Genomic DNA, 19755 nt, shown 5'->3' with positions numbered 1-19755 from the left:
ACGTAGCCCTTGTAATCATTTCATCTTCTATCACATTATAAAGTAATTACATTAGAAACTTATGTTTATAATTAACCCCTTGAAACTTGGATGGACTTAGTGAATAATTAGTCCTTAACCAGAATCCACCTCTTCAGTCGCAACCTCCGTCCCGGCCACAACTTCTTCGTGCTTTTCCGCCTGCTCTTGTTCGTTATCATTCGATGTATTCAGCCATTCCCCGGTAGAATCAAGATCACCAGCAGCATCTTCAAACAAGACATCCTCACCAAACTCATCTGTACCCTGTGGTGCTATACCCAGTACAGATCCCTCAACGGCCTCGAACAACTCCCTGAAGGCGGCAATCTCGACGTCCCTTGGCTGTCTTTTGCCAACAAATTCCTCATCTCTGCACTTTCCCATGCAGTCGAGGGTATCGTGGCCGTTGTGCCCAGCGTAGACATCGACAGTGGCTAACCTCCCGCCCCAGGCAAGCTGGGTCAGTCTTTCCCACCACTCAAGCGTCCCGTACCACGCGGCAAGGTGTAAGATTGTCTGACCGCTGTAAATGGTTCGATCCAGCCGCGCGTTTAGGCTGACGAAGAAGTCAAATAGCTCTATATTGTTACAGAATAGCGCCTCTAAGACAGGCGTGTATCCGCTTCTGCAGGCCTTCTCGATGTCAGCCCCGAGATCGATCAGCTCCAGTGCGTTTTGCATACTGCTGGAACAGTTGCCCTGGTATGCCTTAGCTGCCGCATAGCATAGAGGTGTAGTACCATCCTCGTCGGGCGCATTGGGATCGGCCCCGTATCGCAGTAATAGCTCGATTGTACGCGGGCGGTACTGCGTCGAAAAAAAGATGTTGTGGATCGGTTGGGCACCCCCGATGTCGGCTGCATCGACGACGGCGCCATAGGCCAAGAGCTCCTCGACACAGTCGTCGTCGCCGAACGCCAAAGCAGCATGCAGCGGCATCCAGAGAGAAGCATCGGGCTTGTTGCAGTCGGCACCCCACCGCAGGAGTATCTTCAACTTGGCGATGTCGCCCTGCTCTGCTGCCCACCATATAGGCGTACGACCCCGCGAGTCTACCATGTCAATATCTTTGGCCGATAGGCCGAGTTGCGCCTCGAGATCGGCCGAGTTCAACCCCAGCACAATCCGGTGGAGCGGGGTCAGATTGACGTGGTCATAGATTTCGTCGTTCCCATAAATGGCAGAGAAATGGCACTCCCAATAACTCTTTCGGGGCATATCCCAAGGACCATAGCTTTTCCAGCCCCTTGGCCGTCTTGCCCACCGCACCCAGCAACGCCAGCGCGCTTACTGCGATTGAGAGGGGATTCATATCGTGATGGGGGAATGTTGTGTGGTTACGAATATGTTTGCGGATGATGAGGAAGATGTCATGGGAAAAAAGAGGAAGCAGGGTGGCCATTCACGAGATTGCAGGCACACCCCCGCCTGAAAAAGAGACGGCCATTGGTGAATACGCCAAGGCATCTTGCAAGGCGAATGGTGGGTGTAGGGGGACTGGCTGTCTGGTTTTGGTCGACATTAGGCTACCAATCGTTGGGCGAGAAGGCCATGCGCGGATGTGCTGCAGCCCTCTTAACTCTTCCAGTCGCTATCGCAGGTGCTGTCTCGTTGAAAAGGCAAGATCAACTCCATTTCGACACAAATGATCCGCTATACATGCCTTCCATGCTGCTGCGTTTCGCGTCCAGGCAATCCTAGGTACTAGGATCACATAAACTAAGGTACTTCGGCAACCAATTTCGGTGCAATACCGCCCCTACCAAACGGACTCTTGGAAGACACCTCACTTGATTTTTTCCTAAATTCCATCCTACATACTTGCTAAGCCACCACACAGTCAGTGCAGCCGCGCCGTTGCGCGAATCATGCGACTCTGGCTTGAGTAGCTACTGTATGTACCTGCGCAGTGCCTCCAGGCGGAGCGAGCTCGTGTACAACCTCGCCGATATGTATGTACATGTACATACCTAGTATATCCCATACCTGACGCCGTAACAACCGCTGAAAGAGACTTATGGCGGATTAAAGTTCGGCCGCTTCTGCATATCCATATGGCCTATACGTATGGCACAAATTGCCGCGATGTTGTATGCTCTAGTTTATTCAAGTTTAAAGTGAGGTGTGGCACTCGGAAAGGGGCTTCATTGGGTTAGGTGAGTCTGCTTCACGGACAGTAACCGCTCATGTCCGTCGCCGCCAGAACCTTACTGCTCCTGATTACGTAGGTGACTCAGACCGTGGAACACCCCAGCGGATTGAACCCCGCCATCCGATAAGGAACGTTCCATGCTTATCAAGCAAGAAAATTATTCATCTTGCCCCTCCAGGCACCTTGAAGGCGCGTCCCCGCCAAAACGGCGTATTTTAAAAAGACATCCGCCAGGCCAGTCTTGCCGCCGTCTCATTCACTCGCCATTCGAGCATCCCAGCAACTACCCCACCCCATCCCGAAGCGCCCCGAGCGAGAAAAGCAACACGCGCAATGCCGGCTTCAAGGCCCCCGCAGAATGGCCCCGCCGCCGAGGGCGAGGGCGACGAGTTCGAGCCCGCCATGCTGGACGAGGACGAGGCGCAAGAGGTGGTCGAGGCGGGCGACGACGACGGCGACGTGGCCATGGACTCTGACGGAGAGGACGACAACGGCGGCGAGTACAACGGCGAGGGCGAAGAGGCCATGACGCTCGAGAACGACAGCATCGCCTACATGGACCGCCACAAGGACTCGGTCTTCGCCATCGCCCAGCACCCGCTGTACCCCCACCTCGTCGCCACGGGCGGGTCCGAGGGCGACGCCGACGACGCCCCCGGCAAGGGCTACGTGATCGACACGTCGGCCGCCGCCCCGCGCCCGCGCCCCGTGCTGCCGCCCAGCTACAACGCCGACGCTGGTGCCGGCCCCGCCCCGCTGCAGAACACGGAGCTGGAGCCCATCTTCGCCATCGACGGCCACACTGACAGCATCAACGCGCTGGCCTTCACCCAGCCGCGCGGCGAGTACCTGGTGAGCGGCGGCATGGACGGCCGGCTGCGCGTGTACAGTGTGGCCGTCAATGGCTCGACGGGCGCCGCCAGGATCGCCTTTGTCGGCGAGTCGCAGGAGACGGAGGAGGTGACGTGGCTGGCGCCGAGTCCGTCGGCTGAGTACGCCAACACGATCGCCTTCGGCGCGTCCGACGGCTCCGTGTGGGTGCTATCCATCGACGCGGCCGCCGAGCCGGCGATCCAGATCGTGCAGTCATACTTTTTGCACACGGGGCCGTGCACCGCCGGTGCGTGGTCGCCCGACGGCCTGCTGCTGGCGACGGTCAGCGAGGACGGGTCGCTGCACGTGTTCGACGTGTGGGGCGCCGCCGCCGCCAAGTCGCTCGTCACCGACAACGGCCAGACGGTCGTGTCGCTGACCGAGGCCGACCAGCGCTTCGCCGTCGAGGGCGGCTTCTTCTCTGTCGCCGTCGCCCCCAGCGGCACCTTCCTCGCGGCCGGCGGCGCCGGCGGCGCCATCCGCATCGTCTCGCTGCCCCGCCTCACCACACCACAAACATCAACAACAACACAATCACAACACCGCGGCGGCTCCGCAACAACAAGCGACCAGTCGTCGCACGTGGCGGGCACGATCCTGGCGGGCATCAACACGCAGGCGGACAGCATCGAGTCGCTGTCCTTCTCGCCGGCGCCACGAACACTTTTGGCGGCTGGCAGCGTAGACGGCAGCATCGCCGTGTTCGACACGTCGCGGTCGTTTGCGCAGCGGCGGATCGTGCGGGCCGCGCACGACGGCGAGCCGGTAGTAAAAGTCGAGTTCGTGCGGTCGGCGCCCACAGCCGCGGCTGCCGGCTGGCTGCTGACGTCGTGCGGGCTCGACGGCGTAGTGCGCCGCTGGGACCTGCGCGGCGCCACGCCGTCGCAGAACGCCGTGTCGGGTGCCGAGGCCACGGGGCTTGTCAAGGAGTGGCGCGGCCACCGCGGCGGCGGCGGCGAGGGCGGCGGCGTCCTCGGCTTCGTCCAGGGCGACACGGGCGAGCGCGTTGTTACCGCTGGTGATGATAGTGTTGTCTTGGTCTTTGAGGCGTGATGCTCCCCTAGCAAGTTGCGTGCGGATATTAAAAACAAAAGACAAAGAAAATAAAACTTGCATGGATGGAGCCGAGTAGCGACCAAAGCCCTGTGCGCTCTGTCTGCGGTGCGGTCTCGTCTAGAAGGGAAGGGGAAGGGGAAAGGGGGAAGGGGGAAGGGGGAAGGGGGAAAGGGGGAAGGGGGAAGGGGGAAGGGGGAAAGGGGAAAGGGGAAAGGGGAAAGGGGAAAGGGGTGGCTGTTTACTGCATTAGCGAATCAAGTTTCGGGAAGTTGCCTGCCTATGTAGCCACAGCTGGAAAATAGGCCTTGATATCCAGGGGGGTTTAGATCTCGACGTGTTTTCCTCTGGGCTAATTTCCTTTTAATGTCTGCACTCCCTCTGGCGATATGGGAAATAAAACGGGAAAGTAATTACCTTGTGGTAGGGGTGTATTCGCCTGGCCAAGTAGATGGACATATGATCTAGAATTGCTGAGCGTTTAACCGTATGAACACTACATCATCTACCGAGATGTCGGTGTGTTCTTATGTCGAGATTAGATACCCTGGTTGGTGGCATTCCGTTAAACGACTTTTGATAGACAAGGTAGTTCTAGCACTTTCACATGGCTAAGTACATACCACGAACCAGAAGTATTTCCTTCTATTCTTTTGGAGATCCAACATTGTACCCTGTACCTAGCAAAAAGTCAAACAAGACCCAGTCTCGATCCGCGAACGTAGAGATAACGAAAAGCACGCCAGACTGAAACAAGCCAAAAAGGAAATACCACAACACCACGTTCACACGCCCAAGTGTAAAACAAGTCAAATGCGAACCCAAATCCTTGTTGAAAAGCAAGCCTGGTTTTCCGTCTTCTATATCCCCCGACTGTATGGTTGAAAGACACATAGCCCCTGACCGCCGCCTCTGTCTATGGGTATTTATCTGGGTTGAAACCTTTGTTGAAGAAAGTGTGCGTGAAAATCCCCTACCCTGAACCCACCCCGCTGAAACACTGGGGGCTCCCAAACAAGACGACGCCAAATGACACAAGACACAAAGACGAGGAAGATATCCTGCCGTAACTCCGTTTAATATGCGGCACCCTCATCGCTGCTATACTGCGATTATCCTTGCCATGGCGCCAAGGCCGAACCTCGTGGAAGCGCTTGCAAACACCCGGTGAACATCGCAGGCCGTGGGTCGCTCAGTCCTCCTGGACAGAAGAAAGGTGGCCGACAGTCGTGTCTTCCACCGGCGGGCATGTGCAAAAGAGGTTGAGGTCGCCATAAGCTAAACAAAAAGGTTAGTATCAGAGTCGCGGAGATGATGGGATCTGTGCAGCTTACTATCGTCCACCCTAGCAATAGTAGGCCAGAACTTCTTCTCTCTCAGCCAAGGGAGTGGATAGGCAGCCTTCTCGCGAGAGTACGGCCTGGTCCACTGGCCACCCGCCTCACCATCGCCGCAGATAATGTCCGAGAGCGGATGCGGCGACATCTTGAGGACGTTGCCTTCGCGCGGAGCCTTGCCCTCCTCTATCTCGCGGATTTCTTGGCGGATGCTGACCAGGGCTTCGACAAAGCGGTCGAGTTCCTCCTTGGACTCAGACTCTGTAGGCTCAATCATGAGGGTGTTGGTCACGGGCCAGCTCATGGTGGGCGCGTGGAACCCATAATCTTGGAGGCGCTTCGCGATGTCGATAGCCTCGATACCAGCTGAGTTGTGGAAGGGACGGGCATCCAGGATGAACTCATGCGCACAGCGGCCATTCTCGTTCACGTACAGAATCGGATAGTGCGGCTTAAGTTGGCTGAGAAGGTAGTTGGCGTTGAGCAGGGTGACCTTGGTGGCGTGCTTGAGCCCCGAGCTGCCTGTTCGTACAAGTCAGCTCAACCGCTCTTGGCGATATCAACGACAGACAGTGTGCACTTACCCATTAGAGCGTTGTATGCCCAGCTGATAGGCAATATGCTAGCGCTTCCATCCCGCGCACTGCTGACTGGGAAGTTCGGGTCATCCTGTTTTGTCACGCGCCTGGTAGGCAGATACTCGACCAAGTGCTCCTTGACACAAATGGGTCCCACGCCGGGCCCGCCACCGCCGTGCGGGATGCAGAAGGTCTTGTGCAAGTTGAGGTGGCAGACGTCTGCGCCAATCTCCCCGGGGGAGCAGAGGCCGATTTGTGCGTTCATGTTGGCGCCATCCATGTACACCTGTCCGCCGTGGCTGTGAACAATCTCGCACACCTTCTTTATATGAGGCTCGAAGACGCCAAACGTGCTAGGGTATGTAATCATCATTGCAGCAATCTCATCCGAGTACTTCTCGCACTTGACCTCGAGGTCCGCAAGATCTAGATTGCCCGTCTTGGTGTCACATTTAATAGGAACCACCCGCATCCCCGCCATGGCCGCCGATGCCGGGTTCGTGCCGTGTGCCGAGACCGGGATCAGGCATATATCGCGATTGCTTTGACCCTTGCCGTCAAGGTACTTGCGAATGGTGCGAAGACCAGCAAACTCGCCCTGTGCTCCCGAATTTGGCTGCAGAGAAACGCCGTCCATGCCAGTGATATCCTGTAGCTGCAGTTGCAGACTTTCGGTGAGCAGCTGATAGCCCTGGGTCTGTCTGGGGAGGGCAAACGGGTGGATGTTTGCAAAGCCTTTGTGGGTGATCAGTGACATCTCGGCGCTGCCATTCAGCTTCATGGTGCACGATCCAAGGGGGATCATGGAGTGCACAAGGGACAGATCTTTGGACTGGAGGTGGTGTATGTAGCGGAGAAGCTCGGTTTCGGAATGGTGCGTGTTGAAGACTGGGTGCGTCAGATACTCTGACTTTCGTCGCAGACCCTCTGGAATATGCGCCAGCCCATCGGGGGATGACCAAGATGCCGCTTGGTGCACATGAAGAAGCTTCCGAATCACCGCTTTGGCACTTGGCTGGGGATTATTGCCATCTTCATCGGACATTCGGCCGCTCCTTAGAGCAATTTGGCGCAGCGCATCGACCAACTGGTACAGATCTCCCTCCTCCATTGTCTCATCGAGGCTGATGCTGATCATGTTTGCGTTCACGTATCGCACACCAATGCCTTTGTCATTGAGCCAGGTGTAGAGTAGGCCGGCTTCGTTGTGGCACATAATGGTCACGGTGTCGAATGGCACAATCTCGTGTTCGGCCCCGACTGTCTTGAACGTTGTCCAACCGTAAATATTGGCAGCAGACTGCAGAACCCTTGCGCTCAAGCTGATCCTGTCGGCGATGGCCCGCAGTCCTTGTGGGCCATGGTAAACAGCGTAGAAAGCGGTCATGTTGGCGAGCAGGGCCTGGGCAGTGCAAACATTGCTTGTGGCCTTCTCTCTCCGAATATGCTGCTCTCTCGTCTGCAGCGACAGTCTCAAGGCCCGCCCGCCAAGACGGTCCTTGGATACGCCAATCAGGCGGCCGGGCATCTTGCGCTTGTGCTTCTCCTTGACGGCGAAGAAGGCAGCATGAGGACCCCCAAACCCTAGAGGAACACCCAGCCGTTGAGAGTTGCCAAACGCGATATCCGCACCCCAGTCCCCAGGCGGACTGAGCTGAGTCAAGGCTAGCAAGTCCGTAGCAGCGCTGAGCAAGGCGCCCTTTTCGTGCACGACATCCGCGAGCTTCTGGAAGTTCCACACCTGGCCATATGTGTCTGGGTACTGGACCATGGCGCCAATCAAGTCGTCGCCCAGCGCTTCCAGCTCGGAGAGGTCGTGCCTGGTCAGATCCATGACGGCGATTCTGATGCCGAGACCCTCGGCACGGCTGCGCAGAACCGACTTCGTCTGCGGGTGGACTCTGTTAGAGACAACATAGGTCCGGCCTGGCCGCTTCGCCCTCGAGGCAGGAAGGGCATTCAGTGAAAGCGTCATGGCCTCGGCGGCGGCGGTTCCTTCGTCCAGCAGACTGGCGTTGGATATGGGCAAGCCCGTCATGTCAGAAACAAGAGTCTGGAAATTGAGCAGGGACTCCAGCCGGCCCTGGCTAATCTCGGGTTGGTAGGGGGTATAGCTAGTGTACCAGGCCGGGTTCTCGAGTACATTTCGCTTGATGACCTCGGGAACGAGAGTCCCATAGTATCCAGCACCGATGAAGTATTTGCGGTTGTAGTCGTTCTTCTCGGCCAGAAGCTCTCCCATTTTCTGGACTTCCCATTCCTTGTGGCTCTCCCTGGTGGGAATGTACATGGCCTCGCCGAAATGGATGCGACGGGGTGATTTGGAGAACAGCTCGCGGGACGTCAAGATGTCTGGGGGAATGACTTGCTCGACGAACTCGTCGAGGGACTCGACTGGAGGGGAGAGGGCCTTGAGCATTTGGGCAACACTCTCCTCGTCGGGCCCGATGTGCCTCCTGGCGAACTCATCGTGGGTCGTCGCCAGCTCCGGGAAGCGTAAGAACGGTTTCCGGACAACCCCGGCGTCTGGCAACTTGGAGTCGGGGGGGACGTCGCCGACGTCATCCCACCCATCCTTGGAGACCTGTGCGGCCTTGGCTTGGGTTGTACTGGCTTTCCTTATGCCCGCGGCAGTAGTGCCAGGGGAGAGAAGGACATTGCCGGTCCAGGGTCGCACCAGGCGCGTGGCTTGGCGAGAAGTGACTATCGAAGCTCCGCCGATGTAGCTAAGGCGCCTGACTTGCCGCATCGCGGCCATGGCAGCCATCTTCGCAATAAACAGGCGATCAGTCCACAAAGCGGAACGCAATCAGGCAAAGGCTCAATTGCGAATTGAAGCCGAAGCTCTCTTTTCTCTGTGGCCGAGCCCGGAATGGACGAAAATGGGCGTGGAAGGGGAGGATGGCGACACGGCCCAAGTGGCCGATCGGGACGGGCTTGACGTGGAGTAGAAGCGGAGGGGCAAACGGTCTGGTCGGGGGATCCGTAGATTCTTTGCCAGCACGTGGTACCTGATTTGGTCCTTCAGGGGCAAGAGGCCATTGCGTGTCCACAGGGTCCGCTAGCGTACAAAATATATGGATCGAAGACGGTGAGCGGCGGAGCGACTACTAAGGTACAGCAGGTAGAAAGTTGAAACGGCGTTGACGCTAAGCCCTTTAGCACTGGAGGGAAGCAAAAAGAGGCGTCTCAGCTGCAATTGAGGTGAAGGAGACGGCAGAGATCCAGACCCGGATCGACTTCGTTTGCACGCGCCGCAGTCTCAAGTGAGCACAAGATGCCAATTGTGTCCAGAAAAGAAAATGTAAGACAAGACGCTGTGTGGAATGGAAATCAGAAACACACCATGACCTGACCTGACCTGACCTGACCTGGCCGACCCTGTTCACAACAAAACCCACCGCTATCGGTCCACCAGATAACAACTTTAGGTGCAGATATCGGTAAATACTGAATCCAGTATCGGGTATTCTCGGGCGGGGCAGTTGGACGCCTGTTGACCTCCGATACGCAGCCGAGCAGACGCCAAGGCTATTCGACGCTGCAACATGTGGCGGTCTGCAGCGGAGCCTCAGGAAGCCCTTTGCTTACCGGGCTACGGATACGGATACCCGTACACTGGGCATCCAGACCGTTGGAAACCTCCACGGCCCTTTGTGCACAAACGCACAGTACTAACAAGCAGATAGAGGCACATCAATGATTAACAATTCACATTTAATCTCAATTTCTAGAACCGTGAAAGGAGCAATTCCTGACAAAGAGAAGGGACCTAGACGTTCGAACCCAGGGAGCTCAGAGCACCAAGTGCTCTGATGTGGATTTAACGGGGAATGATTGGAGTTTGGTAGCGGGCGTAGCGGAGCTGCAGGACCCCTGCGCCGCTCCCGAGCCCCGAGCCTGCCACTTTCCCCTTCTGAGCCTGGCGTAGTTAGGCGGCGGGCTAGGTAAGTTGGGGAAGATGGAAGAACTCCAAAAAATTCGGCCGCTTTGTTTCGCGATCTGGCCAAGCAAGCAATCGAATCACACTCAACCTCAACCCACAGCACCATCAGCCCAGTTCCATACGCACTCCCCCAGCCAACACTTGCTGATATCCCCCGCGCGACCATTTCAATAATTCCGCAAACATGTTTGGAGGATGTGAGTTCTCCCCAGCTCCAGACAACAGCAGCGGGAAGCTTGAAAAGCTGTCAAAGTCTAGAGGCTAATAAAACGCACCCGTCGCGCAGTCCAACCGCCCCAAATCTCGCCCGAGGAGCTCCAGGCCGCCGAGGCCGAGGCTGCCTTCACCGTGCAGCGCGCTGTGGCCGCCGCCGCGGCGCTCTATCTCTGTGAGCCTGCCTACCTCCGTGCATCCAGGGCCTACTCCAGACCAAGGGCCCTTCCTTTTTGCTCATGTGCAAGCCAACATCTGCTAACCCGTCCTACCAAACGCAGCACCCTTCGTGATCGACGCATTCTGGAAGATCTTCTAAACCTCTGTCGGACACACAACACCCGAGCGACCTCACTCTCTCAACCTGTACGCGCGCACAAAAGGCGAACGCTCATCACGTCTGAAAGGAAACCAACCGCGACTGTTATCGGCTCGCAAACTCTGTAATAAAAAAACAAACAATGACAACAACCTGTACAAAAATAAACCCCACCATGGCGTTGCGCTTCGTTGCACGATAGAGGGATGATGGATGACGAGGAGGAGGAGGATGAGAAGGGGGTTGTTAATAGACGGCTCCTAAACTGGTCAGGGTTTCTTTTTGCTTATCATAGCGGCTGAGCCCGGACAAAGATATATGGCTAGGAGTTTGTTTTCTGGGCCTAACTAAGCCTGGCATACCGGCATAGAGAATAGCATCTCTGTCCTCACTCATCGATCACCCCGAGAGTTTTGAGACCAGGTATCTCGGAGAACAGTCACACCACACACTCTCGTCATTCTTTGTCCCCGGGACGTCGACAGGAGTTGATCTTTTTAGTGCTTCCTTGCATAGGAAGAGACCATGGGAGTTTCAGGGTTTAACATTTTCATCTGCCACGAGGGGCAACATTTAGACCGCCATTCTCCCCTTGTTTTTTCACTAGAGGAAAACCCACAAACCCCATTTCTGGTAAACCCTCCCACAGGCCAACGCCTGTCATGAAAAACTCTTTCTCTCCCTTCCGGCATGCCTCGTCCCAAATTTATCACCACCCCTTTTTCTCAAAAAGGTAGTGAAATCCGCAAAATACCTAGACTAAAAGGCCTATTCAATGCAAGAAGACTATCAAGCACCTCGGCATATTACTTGGGTATCTCAAGGCCGAGTTAACTGCCGGGTTAACTGTCGAAAGCTTTTCCCCAAAACATTATTCCAAATAAAAACAAGACCGGGTCCTCGTTCACTTGCCGGATGAGGCCCGTGATGGCGCGGGGGTCGGGTTATGCTCCTTCTCCCAGTACTGGAAGTCCTTCTTGGCCTCCTCAACCTGTTTCTTGAGGTGCTGAAGCTGCTTCTCGTAGTCCTCCAAGATCTATGCAGCGTATTAGCACTCAAAAACAGGAGAAAATGACATCGCCCGAAAAGAGAACAAAAAGGAAGGAAACCCAACCTTTTTAGCCCTTGCCTCGATCTCCTCACTCAAGCCATCACTCTCGCCCAAGCCCGGCTTGTTGAGCTCATCCTTCAGATTATCGGCGTAGCCCCTCAGGATGATAAGACGGCTCCACAGCTCCTCCATGCGCGCGCTGAGCGCCGGGTCCTGTATGCTCTTGTCGATCTTCTGCAGCTTCTGCTTGAGCTCGTCCTCGTCGCTGCTCATGGCGTAGCCCCGGTTGCGCATCACTTGCACCTTGGAGGCCAGCGTCAGGCAGCGCTTGCTGATCTCGGCGTGCCGCCGGCGCGCCTTGAGCGCGCGCACCGAGTGCTCCAGGTCGTGGCGCGACAGGATCTCGTCCAGGCTGGCGTTAATCGCGTGCAGCTTGTTGTTGTACTCGGTGATGACGCGGCGCTGGAGGACCAGGCGCGCCACAATGGACGGGAAGCCGGCGCAGAGCACGGGGATGTAGTTGGGCGCCGGCTTCTGCTGCAGCGCCTCCTCCCACTCCTTCGGGTCGTCGTTGGGCTGGGGCCCGTACAGCGGCACCGCGTGCTCGTCGACTTTGTTGTAGAGGTACGTCTTGAAGACGCAGTTTGGGTTCGACGGGTCCCACTTGTCCGTGATCATCTTGATCTGCTCGGGGATCGGCTTCTGGTCTGTTGTATGGTGCGGGGGAAATTTAGTAAGAAACATTGTCTAGCTGGCATCGCCATCCGTCGAATCAAAGACTCCGTCAGAGACTCCGTCAGAGGGAGAGAGAGAAGGCCTACAGTTTGCAAGACTCCCGGGTTGCCACAGTGAATTGCCAAGCTGCTGCTGGTTGGGGTTTGCTTGGAGCTGACCGAGACCCTGGGCGCCGGGCTGTAGCTGCTGCTGTTGTTGCTGTGAAGTTTGCTGTTGCTGTTGCTGCTGTGAAGTTTGCTGTTGCTGTTGCTGCTGTGAAGTTTGCATCAGTACCACACTCTCCTTGTTTGCGAAAGAACGGGATACTGCAGAGAGCTCACGTTTTGGTTGGCAAGCGGCTGACCAAACCCGCCCGTGTTGCCGCCGGCAAAGACCGATTGGCCCGCGGGCCGGAAATTTGAGGACGAAAACATGGTAGTCGCAAGGTGAGGGGATGTCAAACAGGTGAAGAGGTGAAGTAGTGAATTCGTCGCGAGAAGGCGCGCAGGTATGGTGACAAAGACGCCGCCCGTCAAAAGGAATCCACCCGAGTTGTGGAATGCGGCTGCCGTCCAGGAGACCAGCGAAGCACACAATATATATGTATAATAGCGATCCGTCAAGGTAGGTCAACTGGCGGAAACAAAGGCAGGCGGCATAGGTAGACCAAACACACAAAAAAGCGGGAGTGGAGGTGCTTGAAAGACGCGCCGCTCACCTTGCTTCCATCAAATGCGATGCGCAGGGCAAAAAATAGCCTCGAGACCGCTGAAGGAAGGTCCAAGCTCCCTCACCGCGTCGTAGCCTGAGGCCCCCCACCCAGCGATGGGCTGAAGGACGCCAGCAGCCAATCACAGGCGCCAATCCGTGACCCACAGCTATCCAGGAACCTGAGCCTCCATCTCGCCTCGACGGGAAAGCTCCAAACCACGCATCGCAGCTCCGCATTGACGACAGCGCGCCCGCCGGCACCGACAAGATGTCCACACGAAAGCCCGTGTAGGTGGCCCAACTATCCCCCTTGCAGCTTTTCCCGACCGACCGAATTGGGGGCCTGAGCCGCCGGATGATGGAGAGAGGAGAGGGTGCGGGCGCAATTATTGTGTCGTGCTGGAGCCGCTTCGCTGACACCCCCACGCAACGCATATAGCTTCAACCAGAAGGTCCTCTACGACACGACGCCCCTGCCCGACTCGATCCCCAAGGTCAAGGAGCTCGGCGCCAGCTCGGCCCCGCTCCTGTCGGCGTCCTTCTTCATCGGCGCGCGGTGCGGTGCCTACAATGACGACTTCATGCAATGCAAGACCGACAACCCCGGCAAGGGCGAGTTCGAGTGTCTGAAGGAGGGCCGGAGGGTCACCAGATGCGCCCGGAGCGTGTATGTCCATTCAGCTTCGCCCACTTCTGTCTCTCTGTCTCTCTCGCAGCTGGGTCTGCTCTTTTGCTTCCGGAATGGGGGATTCTGGGATAGAAGGAGAGTGCCAGCTGCGAGCAGTGGCTGATGATGATCCCCCCCGCTACACTACTAGGCTCAGACGGCTGACCGCGCCGTCTACTACAGGATCGAGGATATCAACAAGTCCTGCCTGGAGCAGTTCCGTAAACACTGGGAGTGCCTCGACAACAACAACCAACAGCTCTGGCAGTGTCGGCCAGCCGAGTGGAAGCTGAACAAGTGCGTGTTTGAGAACTTGGTACGTCAGACGGATCATCTTTTCAATGTTGCCGTGGTCTAGTTTTGAGATGCGTCCACGACGAGGGCCTGTTTCCCGGGAGGCGAGATTGGTTATGAGCATCTCTTTCCGTCCTTCTACACATAAAACAGCGTGGCTAACAAACCCTCTGAAGAAGCTCGAAAAGGTCATCCCGGACCAGCCCAAGAACTCGACCCCGGTGCACCTGAGACAAAAGCAGATCTACTCCCACCATACCATCCCGCCGACCGCCGAGCCGTTCATCGCACCCAAGTCTGCTGCCGCCCCGACATCGTGAAGCGTGGGCTAAGTCGCGGGGTATTGGGTTGATGCGGAGCTAACACACGCCATAATGCGCCCGTAAAGACGACTCTCACCAAGAAATTGTGGGAGCCATGTGTCCGGCCGTGCTTGGGGCGTGCATTGTTGCGCTTTTTTGTGTGTATGGGTGAGTTTGTTGGGATCTCTGTACATACCTAGGTAGTGACCTGCTACTGGAAACAAGAACGAAATGGAACGAAAGAAGGCAGATGGAACTGAACCAAGCAAGCAGCCGAGTCTACTCTACTGGGGCTGTGCCTGTGTACAGGTGTTGCTCATCATTCATTCCGCTCATTCTTCTCTCTTCTTCGGGGAACTATCTAACGCACGCGGTGGCAAACCCGGACCTGTTTGTCACTCCTTGCGTGCTATCTACATGAGATACCCCGCGCCTCGGCCTTGGCTTTGGCGCTGGCTGTGTGTCCCGTCCCTTTTGTATCTTGGGCCGAGTTTGAGCAACAACGCGACCCTGCCCTGCGCCCTCGGAGGGTCTTCTAAATTACATTCTCTTTCGCCTTCTCCTGTCTACCGTTCCCTTTCCCTCGGAACTCTCCTCTTCCGGGCGGCGGGTGGGGTTACCAGAGTGCTTATTACCGGCCGTTCTGGCATCAAAGTCAGACAAAGGCACGGTGGATGGATGGGCTGCGCGTCGTCGTCGTCGTCGTCGTCGTCGTCTGACACGCGCCGGCTGACTACTAGTACTGTGCCTCGCCTTATTGTCTTACGCTCTTTGGGGATGCGGAGCATCCAGTCTGCGTTTTTGGAAGTGCCTGCTTGCTGTGAAGGCGCTATCTACTCTATATGGAACGGGTGTGTTATTCGGATACGTATGGTCTCCTCACGGGTTATGGCTGTCGCATGTGTGCGGGTATGCATCTTCATGGATGCCATGTGCATACAACGCACGTCTGCCCGGTTTGTTTCCTTCTAGGTGGTAGCTCACAGCCCTGAGCTGCTGCTGGTGGAATTCGGTGGGAATGTGTGGGTTGGTTGGTTATATCATCCCAACCATCTTGTTGTTCGGACATCAAGACTGGCCACCACGTGCCTAGTAAGTGCAAGAAGCGCAGGGAATGACATGTAGACTCGACTCGACATCCGGGAAGTTTACTCCGGGGTCTGTCAGTCCCATCGCTATATTGATCAGGGTCTGCTATGAAATAGGTAGAACAGCTTGTCCCCTTCGGCCACTGCCTAGACCGGCCACACTACATCCAGAGACAGGCTGTAAGAGAGGAAAATCCCGCCAAGCGGGCACCATGGGTCGTGCACCACGTCTCACGACGGCGGCGAGGCCGGGCATAGGAGCCAGATAGAAGCGGGGGGAAAGGAAGCCAAGTCGTCATGGACATGTGAAAGAAAGAATGCCATATTTTGTTGGAAACTCGATCCCCAAAAACCTCCGACGCACGGGGCTGAAAGAGGGGTGTTGGGGAGAATGCTGTGTTTGTGGCAGACAAAGCAAAACAGGGCGGTGCGCCGCGCATTATGCTATTACGGACAAGAATCTCCTAAAATCTGGCCGGGAGGGGTCCGCGTTACTCAAACTTAGCCTCCTGGCCGAGAGCGCCCGGTATTCCTACTCGCGGATGAACGACATCAAGGCCGTAGAATGTGCCGAGAAAGGAGTTGCTGGCCTGCAGGGAGAGCTGAAGGCCGCTGCGCGCAAAGAGAAAATTCGAGACCGGAGAGGGCGAGCAATGTCTCGGCGTGTCACAAACGGTCGTCGTACAACGATAGACAAGAAAAATGCACTGGAGAAGTGCCATCCTTAAACCCGAGATCCCGCAAAAGATTGCTGATTGGGGGCCTAGTGCCACATAGACATGTATATCATCGCTGATCACCAAGTGACACCTCTTCCAACTACTCGGTCGTTCGGCGCTCAATGGCAGCAGACAAGCCAGGCTTCCAGAACTGCTGAAAGCGATCCGGCTGACAGCTCCGAGTGATTTGTTTGGTCGTCCAGACAGAAAGAAGCACCGCAGACAAGACCCATGACGCTAAAGAAGTACAGGGTAGCGGACGATGTGTTTGTTCTGTGTCACCACGGAAATGGGCGGCGAGCAACGCTGCCGACGCCACGCAATATATCCCTAACAGACGGCTCGGCCAGTAGCCCGGCTCGCATTCGGTATGCTGCATACTCCTAAACAGCCGTTGGGAGCAGGGATGAAAGGGAATCCAGGAGAGTACCGGCAGTCCGCGACCTCCCGGACGTATCGGTTTGCGGAGGGAAGAAAAGGCGCATCAGTGCGTGGCAGAAAGCCGCTCGCACACATGGGATACAGATTCAACGTGTTAGGTTGAGAGGAGAGGTTTATGCGTTCACTCGAGGTTGGACACAGCACGTGAAGGCCATGAAACGAAAGGTGGGTGTCCTTGGGGGCTATTCTGACTCCCCGCCAGAGTCAACACCGAAGACATGGTTTCGGTTCTGAGCTCGAGAAACAGAGCACGTCACTTGACAACCAACGTGGATGATTGGCGATATTCCGAGTGAAAGAAACAGGACCCGGATCTCTGTCTCGTGTTATCTATTGGCCAAGCGAGCATGAATTAGCAGGAACGGGTCTTTTAATGTGACAAATCGGATCCAAGACTATGGCGGCATCTGCAACCAGGCTGGAGAGAGGGCGAGATATTTCACCTAGACTGCTGATCTGTCGACCACGACCACAAGTACATAATAGGGGTCTCGAGGCAAGACGATGTGCAACCACACGAGAAAAGTACAAACTGTGCAACTCTCCGATCTCGAGGCAGACCGCGTGGTCTTGCGTCTCATTGTACGTTCCTGGCGTCAGGCCGAGGCCCATCAGCTGCCTCGAGCAGGCGATACGCAGGATAACGGCGTATACACGAGTATAGCCCAAATACGCGAGGGGTCGCCAGTGCTGGCCCGACGGTTCGATGATGGGCCACGGGTCGCGGGTCGACGACAAGAGAAACTGGGGGCCGCTTGGCCTCGCAAAAGGGGCCCCCCTGCAGGGAGGTGATTTGACGGCGTTGTTCTTGGTAGCACAACTTGAGGTTTGGACTGTTTGTCACCATGGCCAACCAGGCCTCAGGGCTGCCTGGTCTGCGTAACCACCGCCTGCCCCAGATCTGGATCCGGGCTGACTGTGCATTTTATTTTACCACATGGCGCTCATGTTGAGATGACCATGGAGTTGGTCGCTAATGGCCGGTCCCGGTTGCCTTGCATTGGCCATAGTGCGTATCCATACCTAGGTTGGGATGATGACGAATGCAAATTCCAATATGATATTAACTAGGCAGGCAGCGAAATCTAGTGCTGGCAAAAGTAGCGCAAGGAGTGCATGCATGGGAACGTCTGAAACTTGGAGCCTCTTCCTCACTCCTGGTAGGCGGCGGGGATGGGCTTGCGGCGAGGGAGGAGTGAGAACATGCCCTGACTCCCGACTCTTCCAGGTTGGGCTTGGGTATAACGGGGACGCGGATGCGACAAGAGCCAGTAAGCTTCTTGAAGGTCATCTCATCTCAATGTTCGGGCAATTGGTAATCCAGACACGTCACCGAAAGGTGCGCTTTTGTTCAACCCCCACCATCGCCATCGCTCTGTGTGCAGCATGGTTAAAAAGATTTAGTGCAGGTTTGGCGCCCTGTAACAGCTGCTGTTTGTGTATGGCAATGAGCGTTTGTAAAATGTCTTGGTTTCTCAGATAACCCAAGTCAATTTGCAAACCCTCTTGAGCATTGCACAGGGAAAGGGACAGTAAACTGCCACCAAATGAGCGGCAGCAATGGAAACTTTGTTGGTCAGGTTGATGTCAAAACAGCAAGTGGGGTGACGGGGATCTGTCTCCAGCCCAATTTGTCGTGATCCGGGAAGGAGATCGATCTGGAACAGGAGAGGAGAGCCCCACTATTAGCCCCTTTCTTGGTGGGGCACATTCCCGTTTACCGATTACTTTAGCGCAGGACCTTTCACGTTAACAATTTCCTCTTGGTTATTTTAGAGAAATTCAGCGAGTAATCGTCTTTGCTATTAGGCGTCGGATTTTCTAAATTACAGATTGAGATAACATACCGAAGGGAAAGGCGAAGCAAATCGTGTTAGTCGAGCCGCGCCGCTGGTGACCTACTCCACGGGGGCCTAGCGCTCGGGGTCGGCAAGCCAATTAATGGGGTCCCCGTTAAAATTAAGGCCGTTTCATTTCAAGAGGGCAGCTACTCAAATCCGCGATCGCCTAGGGATCACCGCTAGATTGCCTCGTCCAGAGTCCAGATCTCTTTGGCGGCCCAGTATTAAATAAATGTTCCCAAATGTCAGTCGATGCCTAAATATTTAGAATGTGAGTTGACATTCCCTTGATCGTCAGTTTTGCGTGCACCTCTTCAGACTTCAGATGATTTGGGGCTGGACAAAATCCGGGGGAGCATTAAGAAATCTCCCTGGCCCATTGGTCCCAACGCCCTTCGGTGGCTCCTGCAAGGCACAGGCACCAGATTGGCTGGATTGGCCTGGGGCAGATTGTGGGGCCGGGCGGCTGCAGGGGAAGAGGAGTCGCGCCAGGGATTTAGGAGAACCGTCAGTGCCTACCTCAGTGGAGTCGTTAGCGAAAAGAGACGACAGCGCATTCCGTCGCCAGCTTTCCCACCACTGCTGGCCTGCAAAGCGGGGGGCCAGTCTCAGAAGTATGGGATCAACTGTGGCCGTGGCCCTCAAGCCAATTGTCGGGCTGGCGCCAGACAACCCTGGATCAAGAGGCCAGCACAACGGCCGCCCTGAACTGCCCATTGTGGCCCAATAGCCGATCCACAATACGCCGTGACCCTTCAGAGTGCAGCGGTCGTTTGCAGGCCCCGGGAATACATATGCGTCTGATTATCTTCCATCTCTGCTTCAATCGCTGGGGAAATGATCTTGCTCTGTCCGCAAAAGTTGGGGGATCTGCTCGGCCTGTTTTGGCTTTTTGGCTTCAAGCTTCCCCAGCCGGGTCAGGAAGGAACTTTCTAGTGCATCGGCCCCCAGAGCCTGCCAATTCCACAGCCCTTATTGTAGACCAAGCTTGATTTGCTAATTTTACGCCCCACCCACGTTTGTTGAAGATTGCAGTGACGTGCAAAGGGTCGACCGCTGGAACCGACGTGCTGGGATTCTTCACTGCGCTTGCCTTGGGGTGTCCAGGAGCCAGGGTTGTCCCGTGAGCACCGAGCTAGACCCAACTCCGCACCCGCCTGCTCTCTGTTACGATTTGCGCCCTCCCTTCACCTGCTTTCTTCTTCTTCTCGCATCCATCCCATCTTGCCGGCCACGACGGTAACCACGCCGTGCTCGAGCTTCTCGCCCGCCCTTCTTTTGGAGTTTTTCTCCAGTCCATTCCTTTAAACAAGTGCCCTTCGTTGATCGCCCATCTTTCTTTTTCACCACACTCATTCCTCCCCGGTCCTTCACCGACCCCACGCTCCTTGAAAGCACAACAGCGTCGTTATCGGCATTTCCACCCTCCCAAAAC

The 19755-nt window shown here is 56.0% G+C and overlaps 6 protein-coding genes across 6 annotated transcripts; 3 read left to right on the top strand and 3 right to left on the bottom strand.

The window, feature by feature from the left end:
• Positions 1-5: 5 nt before the first annotated feature.
• On the bottom strand, positions 6-1607 carry B0T26DRAFT_709727 (ankyrin repeat-containing domain protein). Its single transcript, XM_060441940.1, has one exon. It carries the CDS (start codon positions 1237-1239, stop codon positions 115-117), a length of 1125 nt encoding a protein of 374 aa, XP_060296159.1. The 5' UTR covers positions 1240-1607; the 3' UTR covers positions 6-114.
• Positions 1608-2350: 743 nt separating this feature from the next.
• B0T26DRAFT_709725 (WD40-repeat-containing domain protein) lies at positions 2351-4240 on the top strand. Its single transcript, XM_060441939.1, has one exon. The coding sequence runs from the start codon at positions 2507-2509 to the stop codon at positions 4097-4099; it is 1593 nt and encodes a 530-aa protein (XP_060296158.1). The 5' UTR covers positions 2351-2506; the 3' UTR covers positions 4100-4240.
• Positions 4241-5291: 1051 nt separating this feature from the next.
• B0T26DRAFT_740794 (glycine cleavage system P-protein-domain-containing protein) lies at positions 5292-8772 on the bottom strand (the record flags this gene model as incomplete). The annotated part of the gene is made up of 3 exons (XM_060443886.1): positions 5292-5377; positions 5434-5958; positions 6021-8772. 3 exons carry the CDS (start codon positions 8770-8772, stop codon positions 5292-5294), a joined length of 3363 nt encoding a protein of 1120 aa, XP_060296157.1.
• A 1372-nt stretch (positions 8773-10144) lies between these two features.
• On the top strand, positions 10145-10492 carry B0T26DRAFT_751438 (mitochondrial outer membrane translocase complex, subunit Tom5; the record flags this gene model as incomplete). The annotated part of the gene is made up of 3 exons (XM_060445374.1): positions 10145-10157; positions 10247-10348; positions 10455-10492. The coding sequence occupies 3 exons, from the start codon at positions 10145-10147 to the stop codon at positions 10490-10492; spliced, it is 153 nt and encodes a 50-aa protein (XP_060296156.1).
• Positions 10493-11396: 904 nt separating this feature from the next.
• On the bottom strand, positions 11397-12691 carry B0T26DRAFT_675684 (nucleoporin complex subunit 54-domain-containing protein; the record flags this gene model as incomplete). The annotated part of the gene is made up of 4 exons (XM_060439870.1): positions 11397-11528; positions 11607-12250; positions 12365-12530; positions 12599-12691. The coding sequence occupies 4 exons, from the start codon at positions 12689-12691 to the stop codon at positions 11397-11399; spliced, it is 1035 nt and encodes a 344-aa protein (XP_060296155.1).
• Positions 12692-13236: 545 nt separating this feature from the next.
• On the top strand, positions 13237-14249 carry B0T26DRAFT_675683 (uncharacterized protein; the record flags this gene model as incomplete). Its single annotated transcript, XM_060439869.1, has 4 exons — positions 13237-13256; positions 13408-13635; positions 13819-13951; positions 14106-14249. 4 exons carry the CDS (start codon positions 13237-13239, stop codon positions 14247-14249), a joined length of 525 nt encoding a protein of 174 aa, XP_060296154.1.
• Positions 14250-19755: the final 5506 nt, after the last annotated feature.

The sequence above is a fragment of the Lasiosphaeria miniovina genome, assembly GCF_030549165.1.
Source record: "Lasiosphaeria miniovina strain SMH2392-1A chromosome Unknown B0T26scaffold_4, whole genome shotgun sequence".
NCBI classification, from domain to species: Eukaryota; Fungi; Ascomycota; class Sordariomycetes; order Sordariales; family Lasiosphaeriaceae; genus Lasiosphaeria; species Lasiosphaeria miniovina.
This window is presented reverse-complemented; position numbering and strand designations above follow the sequence as displayed.

Excerpts from the sequence above, each read along its gene's own strand:
- B0T26DRAFT_709727 (XM_060441940.1), bottom strand. The coding sequence starts at position 1,239 with ATGCCCCGAAAGAGTTATTGGGAGTGCCATTTCTCTGCCATTTATGGG.
- B0T26DRAFT_709725 (XM_060441939.1), top strand. The coding sequence starts at position 2,507 with ATGCCGGCTTCAAGGCCCCCGCAGAATGGCCCCGCCGCCGAGGGCGAG.